The following is a 27,328-nucleotide window of genomic DNA, read 5'->3' as shown; positions in this document are numbered from 1 at the left end:
CTAAAATCAGGGACAAGACAAGAATGCCCAGTCTCTCCGTATCTATTCAACACAGTACTTGAACTGCTAGCCAAACCAATAAGACAACTAAAGGAGATCAAGCAGATACAAATTGGAAAGGAAGAAGTCAAAGTATCGCTATATGCAGATGATATGATAGTATATATAAGCGACCCCAAAGTTCTACCAGAGAACTTCTATAGCTGATAAACAGCAAAGTGGCTGGATACAAAATTAACTCAGATAAATCAGTAGTCCTTCTATATAAGAATGATAAACAGATGGTGAAAGAAATTAGGGAAATAACACCTTTTACAATAGCTATATAATATAACTCTTACCAAGCAAGTGAAAGATCTGTATGACAAGAACTTCAAGTCCCCAAAGAAAGAAATTGTAGAAGATATCAGAAGATGGAAAGATCTCTCATGCTCAAGGATCGGTGGATTAACATAGTAAAAATAGCCATCTTACCAAAAGCAATCTTTAGATCCAATGCAATTCCAATCCAAATTCCAACACAACTTTTTATAGACCTTTACAGAGCAGTTCTCAACTTCATGTGAAAAAATAAAAAACCCAGGATAGCAAAACAATCCTGAGCAGTGAAAGAACTTGGGTTGAATCACTTTCCCTGACTCCAAGTGGTACTACAGAGCAGTAGTGATAAAAACTGCATGATATTGATACAGAAACAGACAGGCTGATCAACAGAATTGAGTTAAAGACCTAGAAATAAACACACACACACACACACACACACACACCTATGGACACAAGATTTTTGATAATGGAGTCAAAACTATACAGTGGAGAAATGAAAGCATCATTAACAAATGGTGTTGCACTAACTGGATGTCTATATGTAGAAGAGTGAAAATAGATCCATATTTATTACCCTGCACAAAACTCATGTTTAAGTGGATTAAGAACCTCAACATGAAACTTACTGCTCTAAATCTCAAAGAAGAGAAAGTGGGAAATAACCTTGAATGCATTGGAATGGGAGACAAGTTCCTGAATAGAACACCAATGGCTCAGGACCTAAGACCAGCAGTTGATCAGTGGGACCTCGTGAAACTGCAAAGGTTTTGCAAGGCAAAGGAGAGTTTGATAGGCCACAGATTTGGAAAGGCTCCTCACCAGCCCTACATCTGATAGAGTTAATATACAGAATTTTCAAAGAACTCCAAGTTAAACTCCCACAACCCAAATAACCCAATTAAAAAGTGGCGTACAGATCTAGACAGTTCTCAGCAGAGGGATCTCTTACAGATCTAGACAGTTCTCAGCAGAGGGGTCTCTTAGTGGTCAGGAGGCACTGAAATGTCCAAAGTCCTTAGTCATCAGGGAAATGCAAATCACAATAATTCTGAGGTGCCTTCTTACACCAGTCAGAATGGCTAAGATCAAACACTCAAGAGGTAGCACATGTAGTCAAGGATGTGTAGCAGGGAAACACTCCTTTATTGCTGGTGGGAGTACAAACTTATACGACCACTTTGGAAATCAATTTGGCTGTTTCTCAGAAATCGGAGTAGTTGTACCTCTTATACTCGCTCTGCCCTCTTGGGTAGAGTTCCTTGAGCTCTGAGGGGAGCTGATGGAGACATCCTGTCTAGGGACGAGTGTTCCAAAGTTTGTTGTTCTTGATGTAAAGCCCACCTGGGGGCCTCTGTAATTGTTCCCATCTGCTGCAGGAGGAAGCTTCTCTGGTGATGGCTGAGTAAAGGCACTGATTATAAGCATAGCAGAGTGTCTGGGAGTCATTTATTGCTATCGTTTATGTGTAGGTTGTTGCTGTTGGGTTTTTGTTGTTTTTAGAACAGTAGTATTTGGTTTTACCCAAGTCTCTAGGCTATGCAGGTTCTTGGTCACCTGAGCAGTGTTGGGAATGGATTGACACCTGGCTTTTTAAAATGTATATATCCTTAAGTAACTATTTCCTTTTTCAATTGCAGCTGCTGGTTAAGAATTGTTTGTTTGTTTTATTCATTTAGGTCATCGTATCAATGAGTATAGCATTTGCTCAACAAACTGAACTCTCTAGATTATCTGAGGAGAAAGAAAATGTGATACAATCCGAACAAGCACATGCTCTGTGTTCTCAAAATGAACACCATTTAAATGACATCACATCACAATGTCAAGTTGGTCTTCAGACTGTTGAGGCAACTGGCAAGAATTTAAAAGAAGAATTTAAACCACTTAGCAAAGAGTTAGGAGAATATAGAAAAGCAGTTCCTTTGTCTAATCATGATGATCTTGATGATGTACTAAAGTCAGAAGAACATGGACTGACTATTTCAGAAGAAATATTTTCCAAAGATGAAACATTTTTAGTGAGAAATTCTGTAAGTATGACTCCTTGGGTATTTTTAAAAAGCAAAAAATTATCAAAACAAAAAATGTCTTCTTCACTATGAATATATTATCAAAAGTGTCACTTAAGAAAGAAGACAGTATCAGGTCAACTCGTTTTTGTATGACTCATGTAGTTTATTAGTGATATAGCACATAGTTAAATGACAGTAATGCCGATTAAATAAAACAAGTCTGTTTGCCCTTTAGACATTGTACATACATGTTAGGTGGCTAGTGGGTTAGACTCCTGTCCCCAAGCCTGGTACCCAGAGTTCAGTCTGAGACTAAAGAGATGAATGGAGGGAACTGACTTCTCTAGTTGTCCTCTGACATGTGTATACACACACACACACACACACACACACACACACACACACACACACACACGAGACATACACTTGTATACCCAGAGAGAGACGAGTGTCCCCACATACAGACATTAACTCATTAAATAACGATGTAATCAAAGCATTGTATTGAATGTTTAAGCAATAAAATCCTGTAAGTTACAACTGTCTGAACTTTGTTTCAATTAAAGATTATCCTATAATTTGGCAAAATCTATGATTGAAAGATTTGTTCAGTTAAATACGAGAACATACAGGAAATTACAACTTATTTAAAAGAATAATTTAAGGTATTATTCAATATCTTTATTTTTCTCCTTTAGAATGATAGTTCAGCTAAATTTACTGATGGATACTTACCTCCTAAATACTTAACTCCTAAAAAACAACACATTGTCTTTCATATTGTTTTGCAATTGTGCTTAAAAGAAATACCTCTGTTTTAAAAATTTAGGATTTATTTAATAATGATAAAAATTCAGGGGACCTATGGGTGTAATAGAATTGCTTTCATATTCAATGAAAATATCAGTAGTAGCAAATTTTCACAATTCACATGTGGTTGAACTTTTTTTTTTTACTCATAAAGAGTCCTGATGAGGTGCTGGTGTCAAATATGGATACTTCTAGACAGCTCATCCTAAATGAACAGCTGGAAGATATGCGGCAAGAGCTTGTACGACAGTATGAAGAACATCAGCAGGCAACAGAACTGTTGCGGCAGGCCCACATGCAACAAATGGAGAGACAACGAGAAGACCAGGAGCAGCTACAAGAGGAGATCAAGAGGCTCAACCAGCAGTTAACCCAGGTTGGCATGGAGAAGCCGTTCTCTCCCCAACTAAAGTAACAGTATTCTTTGTGTAACTTTGTAACCTTTTTTAAAACTTAAAATTTATTTCGCTGGATCTATAAATGGTTACAGATATTACCATTAGAGACACGCCATCTGCAGTTTTAGAACCTGAGGGATGGCACACTGGACCCAGATTCATAGTGTTCATCATCATGACGTCAAGTATGTAGCTTTCCTTCTGGATTGGAGAGTAAAATGGGAATCACTGCACTGACATACGCAGTAGCAGAGGATGCTCTGCAGAGGCACTCCTCAGCGTAGAGTGCCCTGTGCTCCTGTGCTGCAGTGCCGGCACGTGCAGTTCTCTCAGCCTTTAGGCAGGTTCACCTCTATTAGTCCATCAACTTGCAGCTCACAGGTTCACTCCCACTCTCTTTAATCACCTTGTGAATCACAGTTGGAAATCTGGGATGGCATGTTTCTTTTCATTGATTTGAAAAATGCAAATTTATATAACATACTTAAACCTTTCTCAACTAAATTTATTTTTCCTTTGGTATTTGGGAGCTATAGTCTTACCGGTTGCTATATAATATATACCCACAAAATCATTGCAGAAAAGCTCACATGAAAACTCTAAATTTTGAAAACTAAAAGGAAAAATAGAGAATTCTTGACTTGGATTCCTTCAGATATAAAATAATGGCAAATTTGGGGTTGGAGCATAAAATAGGGATCATTGCAGAATTCAATTTTGCTTTTCTTCATTGTATTTTGTGAATTCAGACTTCTGAATTTTCAATGCAAATTTGACATAAAAGTACTAATTAAACTGTACAAATCGCTGAATTTTATACATTTAATTAACTTTTTCTAAAGTTTCAAATTTTGCATTGAATTTTATATATGCCTTTTAACCCCTTGTAATGGGATCTGAATCACAGTTTGAAAACCGACTCATGGCCTCAAGGGGTTAAAAGAAATCTGCGGAATGTTTCTGATTTCTTCTCCTATCGCCAACAGTATTCTCTCATGACCTTTCTTCTTATTTAGAGATCCTCCATAGATACTGAGCACGTGGTCTCAGAGAGAGAAAGGGTTCTGTTAGAGGAGCTGGAAGCACTAAAGCGGCTGTCTCTAGCTGGAAGAAAGGAGCTGTGTTGTGAGCTGCAGCACAGCAGTACGCAAACACAGGTAGTGTGGACTTTGGCTCACCCAGGAGCAGTGGCTCAGCAATGCAGTAGATCTGTTTGTCTTTCTTGTCGGTGTGTGATAACGTTTTCATAGGCACTGCGCGGAATGTGTTTGGGATTGCTCCCATGGACGGTAGGCGGAGGAGAAATGCCATGCGTTCTGCTGGTAATTTGATTCTGGCGTTGCAGTAACAGCACCTGTTGCTCCACCGTGCAACAGCCTAACAGACTTTACTGTCACCGTATTCAGCATGCATTCCTTTGAACCCATTCCACGTTTTTCAACCGTGCATCAGAATGTTTTATCTTTTCTTGATAATGCTAATCTCTCGATAACAGGGAGTTAAACATTATTTCAAGCAGTGTCTACACCATGCTCAGAGGTTTCTGTTTCATCCCTTACCACTGTAGACGTGTGACTTGCCGTTTCTAAGATGACGGGTTTTCTCTTTGTCTTGTCCTCCCTGCCTTTGCACCAACTTACACAGGATGGAAATGACAATCAAGAAGTTGAGGAGCAGACATTAAAAGACAAGACACTGGAGAGAAAACCTGAAGACATACCTCTCGATATAAATCTGTCCAATGAAAGGTATAAAGTGTCTACTTGTTTAGCACAGGGTTAAAATGCTTCTTTCAATTCAGTGAATGTTGTCAGAGCCTTATCTTGTACATTTGTACTTTGTCTTAAAAGTTGTACTATGTATAAAATCTGTCCGTATAGGTCACAGTATAGGAAGGATTGACAATTTTTTTATCATTAATTAGACTAATTTTTAAAAATCTTTAGCTTGCATTTCAGTTATATTAGATATTGATCTTAACTCTTTACTTGTTATTGAATATTGGACTTTTCTTAATTAACTTTACTTTTCTTTTTCTTTCTTTTTTTTTTTAATTTCTTTTTTTCGGAGCTGGGGACGGAACCCAGGGCCTTGCGCTTCCTAGGCGAGCGCTCTACCACTGAGCCAAATCCCCAACCCCTTAACTTTACTTTTCATAATGCTATTTTTATATTCTAAAATCATTTCCATAGTGAACTTTGTCTTTATGTCTTGTTTTGTCATTAACTTTAGGGCATTCATTTAGTATTAGATGTTTTGAGAAAACAATATGATACTATCATTATTTTACATTTAGGTTTTCTTTTGCATTTGCTGTATAACACGTAAGAATTTTTAATCCATGTTCAAGTTTATAGAGGAGTAAATTAAACACCCAATGGCAACAGTACTATTCCTTACTTTGATATCACAATGATTAATATGAAAATGTTTAACATTATGAGAGTGATAGCCTATGTTAACTTAAAGGCCGTTTAGAAAGGCACAGAGTTTTAAATTTTATTTTGTTCAAATGAAAATAATTTCTTTGATTTAAAATTAGAACTAGTATCTAGTAAGGGTGACTGTGACTGTCACCCCTCTGTGTCCTCCTAATCTCCTTCCTCAGCTTGCAAGAAGGAATTTGGCCCCTAAGATTTTCACTTCTTTCGTGGATCATCAGTGTGAAACACAGTCAGTATCGAACTCCATCAAGAAAGTCAGTGTATGAACATTAGACCTATCATGGCAATAGAAAATAAACCGGTTCATTTTTTAAATTTATTTGTTTGTTTATATAAAATAAACATTATAAAATAAAAATTTCACTATTTGGTATATTTTATAAATCATGTATTTAGTTTTTAGAATTTTTTATGGTGAAGTTTTTATAGTTGATAAAATTTATCCTTGTTTTAAGCCATTATATGAGTTTAATCAGTTTTTTAAAGTAAAAATAATTTAATATTATTTTAATTACGGGATTTTACACTTGAACAAATCTTAAGAAAATAAAGCCCTTTACTTCTGTTATTTGGTCTTATTTTTAATATGTAAGTTGATAACTTGATCTGGATACAAAAATAGAAGCTTGTCTCTGCTTGGCAGCTACTAAAGGAAAACAACTCCATTTATTACCTCATTCTAAAATAGGTAGGTCACGTGCCTGGGAAGCAGACAGCTGTTATCTTGGGTTTTGGAAATATCCTTCTCCAGTGTAAGGTTGAGAGATAAAGCTCTCCTGAGCCAAGGAACCTCCAGCACAGAAGTCTGCCCTTTGTCTATGTTTATCAAGTATAAAGTTTGCTGACATACTTCGTCTGGTGAATTAAGCAATTAAGATTAATGAAAGAATCTTAATCACCATTTATGAAAATATATTTTTGATGCAGTTTTAAAGGGTGCCTGTTACAGTAAAAATAAACATGAAAACACTTGATCTGGGACAATCCTCATTTTTTTCTTGTTTTAAAAATGTGTATATTTACAAGTAAGCTAGAAGGTCGAAGGAAATCTAGGCAATGACAGTTTTAATGACTGGGCTGGCAGAGATGACTCAGTGGTCAAGAGTACGCAATACTGTTGCAAAGGACCTGGGTTCAGTTCCTAGAACCCACCATTAGAAAACCATTGCAGCCTGTAACTGTAGTCCCACGGGGTCCACTGCCATCTTCCGGAGAGCTCCTGCACATATGTGGCACACACAAACTCACGGGCACATAGCTATGCACATAGATAAAAATAAATTTATAAATCTATCCTAATTCCAATGATAATGTCTGAATGCCAAGACATTTCAGAGTCGAGTTAACCGATCACCTTATTTAGAGTAAATCAATAAGCAAGTGAGTAAAAAGACTCTTATCTTTTAAAAAAGACTCTCATCTTTTTAAAAAGACATAATTTATTTCTGTTGAATTGAAAATTTTCTTTCTGCAATTGAGATGAGATGAGTGTAATATATGAAACTGGGTCTAGTTTTGTCTCTAAGGTAAATAAAAAAAATAGTAAAGGCCCGTGACACTGGCTTTGGTGTTTTGGACTGAAATGTCACCGTTGGTCTTTGAAGACAGAACTATGTCATCTGTTTAAATTTCAGTATTGCAGTAGTTGTTAGAAGTCGTAAAATACTGCCACATTTTTATTGTGCGCTTTTAGAATCATACTTTAAAGTAAGTTGTTTGACACATGAAAGGATAAAATACAGAGTATCTGTATGAGTAACTGTAAAAATATCACCAACTCAGTGCTTACATATGCTTGGATCTTATCACACTAAAACATTATTTTTAATATAATTTTTTTCTTTTTTTTTTCTCGGAGCTGGGGACCAAACCCAGGGCCTTGCGCTTGCTAGGCAAGAGCTCTACCACTGAGCTAAATCCCCAACCCCATTAATATAAATTTTTAATTTAATCATTAACTGAGTACCTTAGTGACTTGATTTCTTTTGGGTCAATAAAATGCATGTTTAAAAAGTTGTAAGCTATATGTGTAGAGCTGTTAGCAGAGCACAAGTACTTTTATAATAGAGTTTAAAATTAGGAAAAACCTAGAGGCACTTCATTGTGGTATGATTATAGATTATTTTAATAGGATCAATTTTTTTCCCGTTATAAAGCATTCTTTTTCTTTTTTTCTTCCTCCCCTTCCCCTTCTCCTTCCCTTTCTCCTCTTCCTCCTCCTCTTCTTCATTTTGGCTTTTTGAGACAGGTTTCTCTGTGTAGCCTTGGCTGTTCTGGAACTCGCTCTGAAGACCAAGCTGGCTTCCAACTTTGCCTGCCTCCCTCCCTGCCTGCCTCTGCCTCCTGAATGCTGGGATTAAAAGTGCACCACCTGGGTCCATAAAGCAGAATGACATAATGGCAGTGTGCTTTGTTTAGTTTTTAATTAGACATTTTAACAAATGATTCTTTTTCTGTACAGGTACGCTCTCAAAAAAGCTAATAATAGACTTCTGAAGATCCTGTTAGATGTTGTCAAGACAACATCAGCTGCTGAAGAAACAATTGGCCGTCATGTTCTTGGAATTCTGGACCGATCTAGTAAAAGTCAGCCAGCTACCAGCCTGCTTTGGAGATCAGAAACAGAGGCATCCGCCACAGTTTGTGTACAAGAGGAGTGTGCAAGAGGTAACAGTTCTGTATGCTTTGAAATCATGCACATCTTCAACATAGGCTCAGCTCGAGGTACTCCCAAGATACAGAAATGTACACAAGGAAAAATAGTCAACGTTTTTGGACTGCCATACACAGCGTCACACATATCAATGGACTGTCACATACAAAGATCTTAAACCTGCTTTTCTCAACCACCATTATTGTATAGCATTTGCAAATAGTTGTGCCTCAAGGGCTGTCCTCATATCTGCCCACGGTTACTGCCTGCTCTGCCTCTTTTCCTTGTCCTCTGATAAAGAATAATTCCAAGTCCCTACTCAGGACTCACATCCACGTGTAAACTAAAGAAAGGTTAAAATGAAGAGATTTTAGGGCTCTAGCACCACTCGGAAAGGTTAAAATGAGTCTCTGTAAAACTGGGTTGTTTTATCTTTGGGGTACTCTTTGGTAGGTCCTTTTTGCTTTTTGAAAAGTGTGAACTCTAGCAGAATATGTCTTGTCTGCACTTTGGACTAAGTTTTGGCTTTCCTTCGCTTCTTCTTTGGGCTTCTTGCCATCACCTTGCTGCTGGGGTCTGAAATCGTGAACTAGAAGGTTAGATCTAGTTTCCTTGCGTCCTCACTGACTAGTCATCCTAGTCACTCTCACTCTGACTAGAGGCAGTTCTTCCAGTGTGCTGCTTCGTAACTTTGAAGAGCACTGAGTTTGCTAAGCTCCCTGTGGAGAATGAGAAGAAAGCAGCCAATCACAGATGGTTTGCTTCATTGCAGGTTGGCTAGCAGTGTATTCTCACCTCAAAAGAAAGCTTGGTTTAAAATTTTAAATAAAATTGACTTAAAAATACCTCAATTGAGTTTAAAGATAATTGCTTTTAGTAAAATAAGAAGTGAAATAATAACGATTTTTAAGCTTTCTTTCAAGTTTAGTCTTCACACTTAGTTGACTGACTTTTCAGATCAGTTCTCTTCCTGCACAAGCTGTAGACAGAGGATATTTACTGAGTGTGGCTCCTAATGTGTAGAGAGCAACATCATATGTGAAGCCTGTGAAAATCAACAAAAATAAAAACAACGAACTGGATTTATTTAACCATGTAGGCAGGAGTTTTACTGCTCTTCTAGTAAAGCTGATAATGTGTTGACTTTGACAGTCAGAAGCACCCTGAAGAAACAGCTTGTAAACTACAAACTCTCCATGTCCATGTTGTCATAGATACTACAGTACTCAGCTGTCATAGAGACTCCAGTACGTAGTTGTCATAGAGACTACAGTACTCAGTTGTCATAGATACTACAGTATGCAGTTGTCATAGATACTATAGTATGCAGTTGTCATAGAGACTCCAGTATGCAGTTGTCATAGAGACTCCAGTATGCAGTTGTCATAGAGACTCCAGTACTCAGTTGTCATAGAGACTACAGTGCTCAGTTGTCATAGATACTACAGTATGCAGTTGTCATAGATACTATAGTATGCAGTTGTCATAGAGACTCCAGTATGCAGTTGTCATAGAGACTCCAGTACTCAGTTGTCATAGAGACTACAGTGCTCAGCGAGCAGCAGCAAGCTCACTTCCCAAGCAGTGTATTGGAAGTTACAGAGAGAAAAATTGACAATTTCACTCAGCACAGAAGACTGTGCTGGTGTTGATTGACTTTGAGGATGCGGACCTGAAAGGACATCTGATCCATAAGCTTCTTTCTTCTCTTTTAAATTACATTTATATTTGTTGGTGTAGGAGGAGTGTGTTTGTATCTGTTTTTAAAACCCCCAGCAGTCATTTCTCTATTGCCAAGTGTCCCGGCTGAGTTGTGCAGCACATCAGGAGTGTCCAGAAGCTCACTGAACCCTGCCTGTGCTCCTGCTGTGTGCTAATTCAGCTTTCTGACAACAGGAAGCACCAGACTTCCCTTTAAGCAGGATCAAAACGTAACCGACATTTTGCTTTAACAAATGTCTTAAATAAATCCTTACAATATTATTTAACTAGTAGCCAGTTCTAAAAGAATAACCCTACAGTATGAGAGGGAAGTCAGGTCCACAGACCAGTATGGTGTTGTTTCAGAGATCATTTTACTAGCATTAGCATGTGTGTGCTCTCAGTTAACATTTTATGTTTCTATGACTAGCAGTGTTGTTGGTCTTGCTGATATTTTCATATGGCCGTCAGTATTACTAAGGAACACTCACATCCAGTTGTCACTTTAAGTATATATTGAACTAAAACAATTTATGACTTCAAAATGTTGAATTTGTCATAAGCCTCAATAACATTCTTGCTTTACATTACTAGTAATGTGCTCTGTATATTAGAATTCAGCCTGGCATTTCTTCATATCTCTGGATGGAAGCATTGATGTCTCGTTTGATACGACAACCATTAAGTCTGATCACAGAGTGACTTTTACTCTTCAGTTTTATAGATGGCTTTTCTGTAGCCACACATGGGGCCTGTTTTTAGTCTTCAAGTCTGAACTTGTTTAGCTTTTAAACAGGCATGGACTTGCTAACACTTGAAGCAATAAGTAATTGGTTTATTAATATTTGCTTCCTTGTGAGAATAATCTGGTTATGAAGCCGAAAGCCAGGGCTAAGCTAGTATGGACTCATTTGAGTCTGAGGGAGTGCTCTATCACCTGACAAAATGGCTCCCAGGACTGTGTTATAAGCTTCCTTTGGCCCTGAGATGGCCCCCTCTCTGCGGGAAGCCAGGGATGACCGCCTGCCTGCCACGGATTCCTTCCGGTACAGCACCGTGCTCTAGATCAGTCGTAGCTCACTGATACTGAGGAGGCGCTGACTCTTTCCTGATTCTCCTTGGTGTTGAGGACATTCAATGACTCACACATCCATCTCCCTCCTTCCTTCTTTGTTTGTTTGGGGATGGTTTTGCTTTTTGTACCAGACTAGCCTTGAACTCAGTATGTGGCCCAGACACGAGAATTTAGGCAAGGTCTCCCTTATGCCTGGACTGTTACAGAGAGGAGACCCTGCCTAAAACTAAAACCAAACCAAGGACCAGAAGCTCTCAGGCGTGTTGCAGATACTTTGGTACCTGCTGTTCTGACTTGCAGAAGCACTGGCATGCCGTGACTTTTGTACTGGGCTTTGTTCTACCTGTCCTCTCAACCAGTGCCTGGGCTTTGCTCCCGTGTGTCCAGCGTCCTCAGTCACCTTCTCATCATTGCTCCTCTGGGACAGTCATGCTGCAGTCTTCATACTGATTAAGGTTTTGTTCTGTTTTTTTTTTTGTTTGTTTTGTTTTGTTTTGTTTTAAGTGTTGGTTGTTCGCAGCTTTGCTCTCCAGAGTAAAGGTCAGCACACTGGAAGAGAGTTGACTAATTCAGGTATTCTTACCAGCCTTGGTTCTGTTCCCACAGTAACGTTACTGTGCTCAGAGAACACTAAGCTGTTAATCCACACTGTGTTCTCAGAGGTGGCCCATTCATCCAGGGAAAAACTGAAGTTTATCCTTTTAAAACACTCTGTTTATGCCTTTTTAAAATGAATTTTTTTGTTAGCATATGATATATATACATATATATATATAGATATATTTATATGAGACTCCCTTTCCTTTGCATTAAATGCTGTCTTTACAACAAATGTATACACTTCAAGTATTTCAACTCTCACATTAATAAATAAAAAGACTTAAAAGTTACAGACCCTAACTTAATAACATGCTCTACGGGTGTACATATCCTGTTTGTAATTTCTGTGCCCACACTGTGTCCTGGTCTGGTGGCCTTTTTCCTTCATGATTGCTCTCAGTAAGAAGCACCTGACGCCCAGCCTGGTCGCACAGTTCTCTGCCTGCCTTGCCCTTTTACCTTTGCATTTAGTTGTGTCCAACTTGCGTCCTTTCCCCTCATCTTTCATTTCTTCGTCCTTGCCACACGTAACAGTTCATCACGCCTCACTGCGTAATTGTTCAGACTTCTAACCAGTCTGTTCGTTTTTATGTATTCTTAAAATTTGCCTCTGGTGCATAGATTTGCTATTATCTTTGTCTTTAAAATATGATTAACCTTTTCCAATCTTTAGCAAAACCCCCAAAGTTCCAACAAAATCTAGGACAGTTAACAATTTATATCCAGTGTACTTTCCAGTTACCTCTTTTTAAAAATTTCCCTGCTTCACCTGTATTTCTCCATACATTTTTGCTAGTGTTTCCACCCTATCGGACTGTTCTCTTTACCTCAGATTTATCATATTCTTCAAACCCAGGAAAAACAAATTTGCTGCTAGAATGACTTCAGTTCCTCAGATAAAGATACCACAGAGAGTGTTTTTGTTTCCTAAGCAACAAGTAATAGCTCTTCCTCCCAAAGCTTCTGCAAAACTCTCATCTGTTTCCTAGACTGCATTATTTGATTTAGCAAATGCTCCAATATGTATTATGCTATACCGTTTGGAATGCTTTATACAGTGGTTTGAATCCCAAGATCATCTTGAATTATAACACTTTTGAAGTATTAAGTGTCACACTGTCATGGCATTTGCTTTTAAATACATGGTATAATATAAAGAAATACTGGTAGAGTAGTTATGTTTTTTTCAAATGTGAAGAATAAAATGCAAATTAAAAATTGTAGGGGTTGGGGATTTAGCTCAGTGGTAGAGCGCTTGCCTAGGAAGCGCAAGGCCCTGGGTTCGATCCCCAGCTCCGAAAAAAAGAACCAAAAAAAAAAAAATTGTATTAGGTGCTATGCCAATGACTGGAATTATATGTTTATGGAAACTAGCAAATATTTGAGGCCTGGAGAGATCGTGTGGCTGTTAGAGCTCATGCTGTTCCTACAGAGGACCCAGGTTTGGCTCCTAGCATCTACACAATGCTCAACTTTATATAGGCACACACATGGTACATATACATAAAATGCAAACAGTCATATATATGCACAGTCATTTAAAGAAAACTGCAGATGTTTAAAGTAGTGCCCTAGAACACACTTTCATATTCTGCCAGCAATAATCTTGTTCAGTAGGGGTTATGAGTAGGGGATGGTTAGAAAAGCTGCATCTGAATTTACGGCTCTAGCATGCTGTCCTGGGCGAGTGTGGTGTTAGGTGTCATGCTGAATGCTCATGCCTTGGCTTTAGAGCAGCGATTCTTAACCTGTGGGTTATAACGCCTTTGGGAGAACCTTTCACAGGGGTCACATACCAGATATTCTGCATATCAGATATGTACAGTATGAGTAGTAACAGTGGCAAAATTACAGCTATGGAGAAGCAATGAAAATAATCTTATGGTTGGGGGTCACCATAACATGGGAACTAATAACAGTCTGTAGTATTATGAAGGTCGAGAACCACTGCTTTATGGGGAGTGAGGTTGATCTGCCTGGGTAAGCGTACTGATCTTTACATAAAAATAAGAATATTATATATGTGAAGAATAGATTAGTCTATATTTTTCCCCCGTCATACCACTGCAAACTTAGCACATAACGAAATCATCTTAGTGCATGTCGATGTGGCACGAAATCCAGTCAAATCAGTCACTTCTGAATGGGCCCAAGAGCCTAAGTATAAACTCGCGCCCTCCTCTCCAGTGCACCCGGAGTATTCCACTGCAGGAAAGCCGGGATGTGGGGCGGTGGTGGGGGATGATGTGTGCTCAGTCATGCATGCGCCTACGGAAGCCAGGAATCAAAACCAAGAGTCTTCCTCAGCCACTCTCCACCTTATTCTTGGAGACGAGGTCTCTCATTGAACCTGTAGCTTCACCATTCCGACTAGCCTGGCTGTCCAGCACGCCCCAGGCCCTCCTGTCTCTAACCTCTTCCTTCCCAGCCAAGTATGGTGACACTCATGTGTTCCTGAGGCAAGCACTGATCTCCCCAGTTCCCCTACACCCTTGTCATCGTTGTTTCCGTGTTCGCCTTATTACACTGGGAACATCCTCATCGCGTTCCGAAAACTGCCGGACACTATTTGCTGTCTTGTGTTCCATTAGACCACGAGTGTGGCTCAGTACAGGGTATGCACAATAAAGATCCAGAGTTGATTTCCTGCCCCCAAAAATAACATTTCCATCAATGAAAAGATTCGGAGTAACCCAAGTGTTAGTTTCTGCACTCTTATAGCACGCACCACCCTTTAGTAGTCTGTCTGTCTTTCTGTTGAATACTCTTGCATTGCATATTCTCTCTGTTAAGAAGCTGTTATTTAAAGACCTTGAAATTGTAATGATTCAAGTTTTAGTTTGACTTGATGTCTCCAGTTATTCAATGTTGGGACTTTAAATGATTGATTTATGCCTTTCACCTACTGCTGTTCTAGCTATGGATGAGTCCGTACCCTCTTACCCTGGAAGTGCCATAGCAACACATGACAGCGTTTGGTCAAAAGTCACCGAGGAAGGGGCAGAGCTGTCACAGCGGCTCGTGAGGAGTGGCTTTGCTGGGCCTGTAATAGATCCTGAAAATGAAGAACTTATGCTGAACATCAGCTCTCGACTACAAGCAGCTGTCGAAAAACTCCTAGAAGCCATAAGTGAGACCAGCAGTCAGGTAACCTCTCATCTTGTAGTAGTGTCTGCAGAAGTTAATGCAGACTTTCTGCTACGTCATGGATGACTTAATGATTCTCTCTACTCCCATGGAAATTTGCCATGCTTCCTTCTAATAATTGACTGTGTCCAAGTTGGGCCTAGCAAAGCAGGCCAGCAGTTCCTTCCGAGTGGCAGGCCTGGGCAGTCTAATGAGACCCTACCTTTAAAAAGAGCTGTGAACAAAGGTCCAGGAAGCTATCTCAGATGTCAAGCGCTTACAGGGCTTGTGAGAGTGCAGTCCTGAGACGTAAGTATACGAGCACACAAGTAAGTGCTGGTCGTCTGTTAACCAGACACTCACCAGTGTGCTTTTCAGTTGGTAAAGGGTGATGTGTTCTGTTAGTGGAGTCTTTCAGTTCTAAAACTCATGGTCACTTTAGTAGTCAGTTATCTAGACTGTTGTATGTTAGGTATTTACATCCAAGACACTTTAACTCTACCACTATATGAAATGGTCTGTAAATTCTGTACATCCATACTCATTGAATTCTAGAAAGTCTTTGATTCTTATTTTCTCCTTGGCTCCCGTGGCCATTCAGCAGAGAGTTGTTTAGTCTTCATGAGTTTGAAGGCTTTAGTCACTGAAGTCTAGCTTTAATCCATGTGCTCTGTTAGGATGCAGGGGGTTATTCCAGTCTTCTTGAATTTGTTGAGACTAGCTTTACGAATGAGTATGTGGTAATTTTGGAGAAAGTTCTGGAGGTGCTGTGAAGAAGATATGTTCTTTTCTGTTTGGGCGAAAGGTTCTGGAGATGTCTGTTCTGTACATTTGGGTCATAAAATCTGTTAGCTCTATTATTTCTGTTTATTTTTTTCCTAAATGACTTGTCCATTGTTTATAGTGGGGTATTCAAGTCCCCCACTATTTTTTTTTTATTAACTTGAGTATTTCTTATATACATTTCGAGTGTTATTCCCTTTCCCGGTATCCGGGCAAACATCCCCCTCCCCCCTCCCCTTCCTTATGGGTGTTCCCCTCCCAACCCTCCCCCCATTGCCGCCCTCCCCCCACCAGTCTAGTTCACTGGGGGTTCAGTCTTAGCAGGACCCAGGGCTTCCCCTTCCACTGGTGCTCTTACTAGGATATTCATTGCTACCTATGAGGTCAGAGTCCAGGGTGAGTCCATGTATAGTCTTTAGGTAGTGGCTTAGTCCCTGGAAGCTCTGGTTGCTTAGCACTGTTGTACATATGGGGTCTCGAGCCCCTTCAAGATCTTCCAGTTCTTTCTCTGATTCCTTCAACGGGGGTCCTATTCTCAGTTCAGTGGTTTGCTGCTGGCATTCGCCTCTGTATTTGCTGTATTCTGGCTGTGTCTCTCAGGAGCGATCTACATCCCCCACTATTAATGTATGTGTTTCAATGTGTCATTTAAGCTTTAATAATGTTTCTTTTACAAATATGGGTGCCTTTGTATTTGGGTATAGATGTTTAGAGTGTACATGGCATCTTGCTGGTTTTTCCTCTGATGTGTATGAAGTGTCCTTCCTCATCTCTTTTGATTAATAGGGTGAGTCTATTTTGTTAGATATTAGAGTGGCTACACTAGCTTGCTTCTTGCCTCCCTCTGTTTGGAAAACTGTTTTTTCCAACCCTTTACTCTGAGGAAATCTGTCTTTGATGTTGGAGTGTGTTTGTCTGTGTAGCAGAATGATGGCTCCTATTTTCCCATCCATCCTGTTAGCCTTTTTATTGGGGAATTGAGGCTACTGATACTGTGAGATATCAATGACCGATGATTATTAATTCCTATTATATGGTTGTTATTATGTTGTTGTTGATGGTGGTGGTGTGTATCTTAAATAGTTCTATTCATTTCCTTTACTTGTTTGTTTTTTTTTTCCTGGCTTTCTTGGGGATTTATTCATTTCCTTCCATTGTTTATTTGTGTTTTTCTGGGGCTTCTTTAACAGATTTATTCATTTCCTCTGTAAGGACCTCTACCATCTTCCTAGCATTGGTTGTAATGTCATTTTCTTGTGCTTCAGCTATGTTGGAACATCCAGGGGTCACTGTAGTAGGATAGCTAGGCTCTGGTGGTGCCAATGGCCCCTAAATATTTATCTGTTTCCAGTTGCAGGGCAATGGTACAAATCACATTGGTGATCCCATGTTACATTGAAACCCAGAGTGATATTTTTTTATCACCATCCAAACAGCTAGAGGGAGATGGCACCAATAAAAGCCAGCTTTATTTGTATTACTCATTTAACAAGGCATTAAATTATACTTGGGATCAAAGAATTTGATCTTTAGTCAAAGTTCAGGAGACTTTTAACTTAAGAATTGACATCCTAAATGCTGTGTCATGTGAAATTCTGTAGTTAAGAAAATAGACTTTTTCTACACATATATTTTTAATGTTTTCACTCTTCAAGTGAGCTAAAGTCCTGTTTTGGGTTTCCCTTTAGAGGGCTCATGCGTGTGTCACTTCACGGCCTCCCCTGGGTCACCAGAACTAATTCATAAGTTAAAGTGGTTGCTTTTCAGCACTCTCAAAGCTTGGTGCATATGATGATAATCATCTTGTATTCAGTGGGCATCGTGCACGTGATTTTACCCTGAATTGCCCTGTCGTCTTGCTGCTTCAGTTTGCTCATTGCTGCCATGTTAATGTTTAAATTTAATAGTGGTATTTTTTCATACTAATTTGGTTTTGGTTAAGCTTCCCCTTCTCTTCTCTTCCCTATCTTTGCTTAGACACAGCTCTGGTGTCCTGCTCACCTCCATAGCCTATGTGCTCTGTCATTCCAAGAGCATAACTCTTAATACATTTTTTACTTGACCATTCTTAAATATTTTTGACTTGAATCTTTTGACTGACACTCCTATTGTAGATTTTGCATGAGATTAATGTAAAGTATAGTCTGTCTGGTTAGTGTGATATATATTTGTCTTTTGACAACCACTGTAGAAAGCAGTAGACAATTCACAAGTGGTAAGTAGTACTCACAGGCTACTGACCTTAATAGACAGCTACAGCCAAGCCTCTCATAATTGTGTGCCGTCATCAACCAAGTGTGTGACTCTACCTGAAGCACTTAACTCCCTAGGCCAGGTCCACAGCTCAGAGCAGTCATGTTTAATAGATGGGGTTGTGAGGTAAAGCAGAACCTAGGCACAGCACAGTCTGGGTTATCCTCAGCTTGTTAAATGCTAGGGTGGAGCTACGTTGCTTCGCTGTGGCTGCACTGTCTTATCTTAAATACCCCTGCAGAGATCAGCCTTGTGAGTCCAGCCCTCACTCTGTGGCAGAGACACCAGGGCAGCAGCACTGTAGCCCTAGTGATCGGGCTGCACAAGCTCAGGTTGCTCCAGGCCTCCAAGCTCAAAGGCCGCCTGGGTGTTAGTGCCTTCTGGGTGATGTCGCCCACTGACCTAGACACTGTTGGTCTAGTGCCACCATGTGCTACTTAATTCCCAGGTACTCTACCAATGTCTGTCACATAACATTTTGAAGTAAGACCTTCATTTAGAACTGAGGCCTTTCTTAGGTGAATTCTACTTTTAAAGCAGTGAGAAGACAGGCTTTCTGCAGCTTTCTTTTCAACTGAACTTAGTTCGACTGCACTAACTGTGGGTGATACTTGAAACCGCCAACTTGAGAATGTCATCAGTAGTAACGGAACTTACTTGGAACCTGGCAAATGTCTTCAACAGTCATTTAAAGTGGCACAAAGTGAGCTCTGCAGAGTATGTGGAGCTGCTGTCCCTTCTCTGTCCCATCGCCTTTCCTCTCCACTGTAGAGTAGGTCCCCTTGATCTTGTTGTCTTGCACTTGTTAAAACAAACTCTGAACTAGAACAGGCCGACACTGCTGTGGTGTCTTTCTGCTTGCACTGAAAGAGAAATGCAGGCCACTGGTTCTGTTCATGACGTCTGAACCTGGCGGAGGGAGCAGCACCGACCCGGTTGGCTGGGTGCTCGGCGCGGCAGACGAGTCACTTCCGCACATTGAGCACCTACTTCATAAGTTACTCTTCTGAGTCTTGGATATGCAATACAAACAAAATGGAAAACTTCCCACTTTCACAGGCTTATTACTGGCTTTATTAACACCAGTAATAAATAAAAAGGCGTTATGTCAGATACTGCTGAGACGTCATATGAAGTAGAACATGAAGGAAGGACTTTGGTGCTGAGGAAGTAGGTCTGCAGGGTGGTCAGCAGTTACTAGCATGGGCTGCTCTTGCACAGCGCCCTCTGCTGGGAACCTGCCACACCAGTGGTGCAGAAATGCATGGAGGCAAACGTGTGTATCAAGTAATAAAATGAGCGAGGGTATCAGACAGGTACATGGAAGGAATGTTCCACAGAGGAGCAGGTATGAGGGCCATGAGACAGGTATGAGGACAAAGAGACCAATATATCTGGGGCAAAGTGGGAAGGAAGTGTGGGAAAGAGTTGGAGTGGTGCAGAAACCAGGTCCTAGAGAACGCTGTTAATTGTTTACGAGGTGTGGAGTCACTAAGGCTGCAAAAGTACTGCTGTTGTTCTGTACTACTTGCTCATGCACTCTGTGTAGTACACACACACACACACACACACAGACACACACACACAGACACACACACACAGACACACACACACAGACACACACACACACAGACACACACACACAGACACACACACACACAGACACACACACACAGACACACACACAGACACACGCACACACACACACACAGACACACAGACACACAGACACGCACTCGCTTGAACAAACAATTCAGTTAGTGCTGCTCATATGCACATGGGTGTGGGTCTATCCACTGGAACATGGTCATCTTACCAGAGGCCACACCCTTAAAGAAAACTGACTTTCCCTCCTAGCAGCCATAAACTGAGTAGGTCCTCAGCTAAGGGTGTCATCTCATATGCCCTCCCCCATCCCTGTTAGACTAATTTGTGAATGTATTTTTCATTTTGTATCTTCCTACGGTGATTACGTTCTTTAAGTGTGAGACGATTAACTGTGTGGACAGCTCTTCCAGTCGAGAGTTGCATGTGCCCACACTGAAGTCTCAGAACGACATGACCCCACTATGCCCCGTTCTGTCCTTTGCAGTCAGCCACCTCCCACTCCCTGCCTTTTGCAAACACTGGTTTCTGTTCCTTACTTACGGTGCCATGTTTGTAAGCGAGTCATAAATGAAATCATATTTATGTGCCATTTCAAGTCTACCTCCAGTTGACTTGAACTGTGCCTGCGACTTGATTCCTCTGTGTTGTATGCAACGATACGGTTTTTGTTGTTGATATTGTTCCTTTTTGTGAAAAATTGCATCATGTAGATGTAACAGTTTGCATAACATATTGCTTAAGGACATAGAGACTGTTTTTATCTTTGGATATTGAGATTCTCAGTTTTTAAAACCAGCACTTTGGCCCTTTGCCAAAGGTAGATTAGAGTAATGGGGTGTGGCGGGTACCTAGCTTGCAGTCAGGTGGTAGGGTTATACGCAAGCAGTTTACCCTGAGTGGCAATGTACCACATGCTTGCTGGTTCCCACAAGGCTGGGAGAGGCTATCATGGTAACTGGGGTTACATATGGTTGTGAGCTTTCATTTTAGTGCTAGGAATCAAATTGGAGAGTCCTCTGGAAGAGCAACAGGTGCTCTTAACTATGGAGCCATCTCTCCGGCTTCTGTGTGTGGCTTCTTCCTTAATCAGTACCCTTGGTTATTAAAAAAATAGTTTGTACAGACTTTTTTTTTTATATATATAAGTAAGAAGCAAGGTGTGCCTGCTTCTAAAAATGGACAAAAGCAATAGAGCATGTTTTAAACCGTTTTCACTGAGGGTCTTCTTACTGAAGCAGGACTGGTAGCGTAAATCATCATGTGCACACTATTGTCTGCTATGAAGTGACACCATGATCACAGCAACCTGCAAAGAGAGCCTTTGACGGGGGGCTCACAGTCTCAGAGGCTTAGTCCTTTATGATCATGTTAGGGAGTGTGGCATCAGGAACTGTGGTGCTGGACGAGTAGCTGAGAGCTATATTCTGATCTACAAGCAAAGAGTGGGAGAGAGAGCCTGAGACTGACATGGGCTTCTGAAACCTCAGAGTCCAATTCCAGTGACACACTTCCTGCAAAAAGGCTACACCTCTCAGTCTTTCTAATTCTCTCAAACAGTTCACCCCATGCAGACTTAACATTCAAGTATATGAGATGAGGACCACCACAATTATCAAGAATCTTTCCCCATGCTAAATCATTTTAAACTATTATATATTCTTCCTCTTCTCTCTTACCTGTGTGCTGATTTCTATCCTGACTATACTATGTATGAAGAATATTTTTTACCTTCATGGTTTTGTTCCTTCTTCAAATAAGAGAAACAGAATACTGGATTATCAAAATAAATAAACTAATATAGAGAGAAAATAAGGAAAGAATATTTTAATGAAGAATTTTTACACTGGGCACATTTATATCTTATGAACCTTCATTAAAGATCCAGTAGAGAGGGGAATGGCTCAGTAGATGAGAGTGCTCTTGGGCCCAAGCAGGAAAGCCTGAGCTGGATCTTGTGATTATGTGAAAAGCCAGGTATGGCCCCAGTCTCCTGTACTCACAGTTCTTGGGGGGAGTGGGGAGACAGAGATTTGGGGCTTACTGACTTCATTCCAGCCAGGTTCAGTGAGAGGCCCTCTCAGGAAATGTGGCAGAGAACAAAGCCCTCTCTGGTTTCAGACTTTTCAAATGCAAGGTAAATGTAGGGCCAGGGAGGTGGCTCAGTGGTTAAAGCACTCCCCATACAAGTATGAGGGTCACAGTTGAGATCCTGAGGACTCACAGAAGTGCAGGGTGGGTCTGGTGGCTCATCTGGAACTGCAGTCCCAGAACACAGAGATAGGGGACCTGTTCGAGCCAGCCGGCTACCCACACAAGCTACATTGGCAAGCTCTGAGTTTGATGGCGAGACCGTGCCTCTAAATAGAGTGGAAGAGTAATTCAGGATGATTCCTGACTTGCGCCTCTGGTCTACACACGCACACACAAACCCGATAAAAGTGAAATTACATTAACTACAGCAGTAATGGGACTACTCTGCCATCTTGCATAGGTAATAAGACATCTTCTCTGACTAGCTTGATGGTATAAGCATTTATAATAACCAATAGCCAGTGTATAAAGACCTCTCATCACTATTCCCTAACCACAGGCGTCACCATTAGGTTTCTGGGCTTCCTATGGAAAATGAATCTCGATATCTCTCTGTCCCTCCTTGTCACTCTGTCTCTCTCTTTCCCTCCCTCTTCCCTTCTCCTGCCTTGCTTCCTGGTTTATTAGGAAGAATTTGAAAACCAGCACAGACTATGGCTATAAAACAAAATTTTGATGGTATTACCTGCTTGCTTTAGTGTAAGTTTTCCTATTTGCCTCATTCAAAGCAACTTTCATAATTGAGAATCTAATTATCAAGAATATCTTTTAAGTTAATTATCTTTTAAAATTCTGAGTGGCTGTTTCACTTACTGTTGCTTAAGTTTCAGGAGTTACCAGAGGCTGGGCTGTTATTTACAACTTAACGTCTTAGTCAGGGTTCACAGGCTGCTATAGTGTAACACTCAGTATTATATATAATACAAAGAAAAAATTCCTTAACATACATTCTAGGAACTGTAGATATGGGTTATAACCAAAACACTTATAGGCCAGTGACTTCTTAAATGTCTTATTTATAAGGTAATAACAACCAGGTTTTTTTTTCAGAAATAGTGATTTTTGATAGACTTGAATTAATAATGTGAACATGAGCATACTTTCTGTTTTATATTCTTAAAGTAACTTTTTAATGGGTTGGAAAAACACTCGCTTATCTTCCATAGCATTATAAACTTGTCTAAATACCCCTTTTCAAAGCTCCCATGTGGAACTTGGATCCTGTTAGGCAGGCTTTTGTGTGGGCGTATTCACAGTCCACCTGTCAGCTTACCTATAGGCACAGACATTTAGCCACACCCTGTGCACTGGCCTTTTCCTCAGGGACAGGGACTGAGACCTTGGGCTCAGCACGGAGGTTATTTGAATAGCTCAGTTGAGAGTTGCTTTTCCTTTTGAATAGTGAGGCTTGAAGAGCAAGGGAAAGTCTCAGCGGAGTTGCTCAAGAGTGCTGCCATGGAGATTTACAAGCTGACCTTGCCTGCCAAGATCTGCGTAGAAGGCTTATTTATTACCACAGATACATTGGATCCTGAGAGCAGTTGTATTGCTAGGCTAATTGGATCTTTATAATTTTGTTCTTTCATTTGACAAGGATTTAATTATTCTAACTGGGACTGTTTTTTGCTTGTTGCATTTATTATTTATTTATTTATTTGTTGCTTTTGTGTTTTTTGACTTGATGAACTTTTTGAAATCTGAGGGTTTTGTTTTTAAGCTGAACTTTTGTATCTTTTGTTGTTCAGTTTATATGAGTTCATTTTACTCTCGAGTACTAAAAAGAAAACTTTGTGCCAGTGTAGGATCTCTGAATAAGTTAAAAGGAACTCTGTGATGTAGTTAAGAGAAGAGCTGATGGGACAGCCGGAGAACCCTGGCAGCTTTATCTAGAATGGATTCTTACAGGACCTACTTGGCCACTAGCCAGCTCAGTGGCTCGTGGCTGGAAGACCAGAAGGAAGACGTCTGTGAAGTTGAATCTCGAGTGCCTCTGCCGTATCCCTATCCTCTCTCTGAACATTTGGATGACAGTAACTCAGTGATTATCAACACTTCTGTTTTTCATTTCATTCACAAAAGAAACGGACATATAGTAAAGCTTATTTCTAAAATCTCACTGCCTACCCCTCCTTACTCAGTAAGTATACAGTTGGACCTCAGAACTGTAGTGAGCTGAGGTGAGAAGAAAACGCTGGTGTCTGTACAGAGGTGATGGGACGGCCCTTGCTTTGCTATTGTGAAGTGCTACTGCTCATACCCTGAGGTGTGGTGGGGCTAAATGTGCTCCTAAAACTCCAGCTTAGCTGCTTTTTAACGTCAACTGGTGGAATAAGCTTAGTACTCCCTCCTTCCTGTCTGTGTCTGTGTGTAAGACTGATCCAAAATTAAAAGTGAAATGAATGGATTTGAGGGAGTAGGTATCGCGCTCTTCAGAACTGTCTGGTGAATTGTGGAACCAGTTAGAACATGTTTGTAATCAGATGCCCTATTGGCTGGAGCTCTAGACAAGGGAAAGGGAGCTTGTATTCTGAAAAAAGTTTTTTACAGCCGTGGGGGCTTACATTTTGTTTTAATGAGCCCAATAATTCTATAGGGAGATAACCTTTTCAGCTTTTAAGGTGAAATGTATTTTGTAAACACTGCTCAGGTTAAATGGTCCCTATTTCCGGTTCACAGGATCCTTAAATGAGTTATGAACATTCTCTACATCCTATTCAGCATTCTTTTTATGACTTGCATGGCTCCAACTATAAATCCTAGCTAATATTTAACATGCCAGGTGACTTTCAGAATAGTTTTGCTGCCTCACCAACAATTTTTGAAGTGACAGAATCTTTACTAATGGTTTACCCACACTTGAGCACTGTTTGCTGAGAAGTGGAAGCTCTGAATTTGATTTGTTCATATAGTATATGTTGTTGCACATAAGAATCAATCATGCCCTACCCGGATGGGAGAAATTTAAGTATAAATTATTTAGGCAAAGATTTGAAGAGGATCCCTTCTCACGGGGGGGGGGGGGGTGGGTGGGTAGGAAGCTTTATTGTTTGATTGGATGAACTTTTTGTTTTGCTTTTTTTTTTGTTTTTTGGTTTTTTTTTTTTGTGTTCCCCTCCCCATCCTCCCCCCATTGCCGCCCTCCCCCCAACAGTCTAGTTCACTGGGGGTTCAGTCTTAGCAGGACCAAGGGCTTCCCCTTCCACTGGTGCTCTTACTAGGATATTCATTGCTACCTATGAGGTCAGAGTCCAGGGTCAGTCCATGCATAGTCTTTAGGTAGTGGCTTAGTCCCTGGAAGCTCTGGTTGCTTGGCATTGTTGTACATATGGGGTCTCGAGCCCCTTCAAGCTCTTCCAGTTCTTTCTCTGATTCCTTCAACGGGGGTCCCATTCTCAGTTCAGTGGTTTGCTGCTGGCATTCGCCTCTGTATTTGCTGTATTCTGGCTGTTGTTGTTTTAATTGCAAATCTTTAAACGCACTGTCATACTAGCTAGCTCGAGTCTTGTGAAGTGAGAGATAAAAGCAGAGGTTTGGCAACTCACTCATGCAAAGCCGGGTTTTATTATCTTGTTTTAAATCCTCTGGTGAATTTCTGTAATGAGATGAAATGTGGAAAGTAATACAGTTCTTTTGGTTATGGCCACATCTTTAGTTTACTGGCGGGATTTGCATGCGCGTATGCAGAAATGCTCAGTACTTTCGGGAATAGGGGTTGAACTAAATTCAAAAGGGATCTGTGTATTTACTTCATGATTCATAGCAGTGGATTACAGTTACAAAGTAGTCTCAAAAACAATTGTGTGGTTGGGGTCAGCACCACATGAGGAACTAAAGGGTTGCAGCATTGACGCTTCAGTTGAGAGCCACTGATTTAGAGGGGCTGTGAGCTTGGGCGACCGTGAAGTCTCCATGCTACATAACTACTGCTCATGTGAAGCATGCAGGAATAGCAAGGATTGTTCTTTGACTGTTATATCGATATATTAATTATATGATTTTACTTCTGATTATGTATTTATATTATATTTGTAACTACATTTAGAATTATATCAATGTATATAATTACATGTAATATTAAGGTATTTCATGATACTGATGTCTATGCTAGAAACCAGTATATTGCTTATATTTGAAGTTTAAAGCTTGGTAGTTGTATCTTTGAGATGCACACAGTACATGTAAACTTAACAGATTTCCAGGACTTGCTGTGCCCCTGTTGCTGACACGTGCAGCTACTTGTGTTTGAAGGCTGTAGATTCATGCTGACAGGACAGATACTGAGGAGGTGACAGAAGACTGGTCGTCCCTCTGTGACTTCACACAGCTCACTCAGTAGCACTGCCCTGTCCACCCCCTGCTTGGAAGCTGTGGCCCAAGTCTGTTTTGCTGGCATTTCAAGGCTACTAGATTTTTAATGTTTCTGTAGTCCAAAGGTTTTCAGTGAGTGAAATACCTTTAGAAGCTTTAGAGTTTTTACAAATTCTTTCAGAAATTCAAAGCTTTGAGTTTAAGAAGCACGTATGTTATAATTTTATTTATTGCATCTCTGTGATTTTGCTTTTGATGTCATATATTAGTGCACCACACAGTACTGTCAGTCAAAATGTTGAAGGTTTGTCCTAGTGACAGTTACCTGAGTCTGTAGCGAATACAGTAAGTGCTTTCCTTCAGCACCTCTATACCCTACCTTTGTAGGATAGAATGTATGTCCACTGGTTTAAAGTAAGAAGCATGGTCTATAACTTACTGAAACTAGCCTTTATCCTTTACAGAAAGTGGTATCCAGCAAATGAGTATTATCTGCTGTGACTTATCCTACCTGTTGTTAATACACTGCAAGTTCGTCTGAAACTTAAAAGATTCTTTACATGGGATCCTTTCTTGGTTTTTCCCTTGTTTATGAGAAATGGCACTGAATTCTCATCACTTATCTTCCTTTTTGTCCTCTTGTCCTCCTGGTTTAGCTTGAACATGCGAAAGTTACACAGACAGAGTTGATGCGTGAGTCATTTAGACAAAAACAAGAGGCAACAGAATCGCTTCATTGCCTGGAAGAACTGCGGGAGCGCCTTCAGGAGGAGTCCAGGGCCAGAGAGCAGCTGGCTGTCGAGCTAAATAAAGCTGAGAGTAAGCATCGTGCCTGTGGCACTGTGACAGGAGATGTTTCAGTCTTAAAATAGAGACGTCGGTGCACAGCCAGTCAGTAAAAACCAGTGTGGTTTAAAGTGACCATTGAAGAGTTATAGCTTGTCCTCAGAGCTTCCCTGAGTGACTTTTTAAAAACTTAAGAGTGCATGCACACGGCGTGCACGTGCATGTACACACACTCTCTACACACACTAAAAAGACTTTTATAGAGTTAGAGATAACATTAAAAATTCTACATGATTCAAAAGTAATGATGGTGAGCCTCAGAAAATTCCTTTAAAATGAGAAGACTGATACTTAAG

General features: G+C 40.3%; 1 protein-coding gene across 14 annotated transcripts in view; it reads left to right on the top strand.

The window, feature by feature from the left end:
• Positions 1–27,328, top strand: part of Akap9 (A-kinase anchoring protein 9) — a 135,864-nt gene that overhangs the window by 56,046 nt on the left and 52,490 nt on the right. For 9 of the 14 annotated variants that reach the window (NM_001037093.2, XM_006236025.4, XM_063285527.1 and 6 more), the window contains 7 exons: positions 2,001–2,354; positions 3,301–3,522; positions 4,561–4,701; positions 5,189–5,292; positions 8,450–8,655; positions 14,935–15,164; positions 26,843–27,005. In NM_001037093.2, coding sequence (NP_001032170.2) covers positions 2,001–2,354; positions 3,301–3,522; positions 4,561–4,701; positions 5,189–5,292; positions 8,450–8,655; positions 14,935–15,164; positions 26,843–27,005 — 1,420 coding nt within the window. The remainder of the gene's footprint in view (positions 1–2,000; positions 2,355–3,300; positions 3,523–4,560; positions 4,702–5,188; positions 5,293–8,449; positions 8,656–14,934; positions 15,165–26,842; positions 27,006–27,328) is intronic. The other 5 variants (XM_063285532.1, XM_063285531.1, XM_063285530.1 and 2 more) reach the window with 1 other exon arrangement.

This window comes from Rattus norvegicus, chromosome 4 (genome assembly GCF_036323735.1).
Source record: "Rattus norvegicus strain BN/NHsdMcwi chromosome 4, GRCr8, whole genome shotgun sequence".
Taxonomy (NCBI): Eukaryota; Metazoa; Chordata; class Mammalia; order Rodentia; family Muridae; genus Rattus; species Rattus norvegicus.
This window is presented reverse-complemented; position numbering and strand designations above follow the sequence as displayed.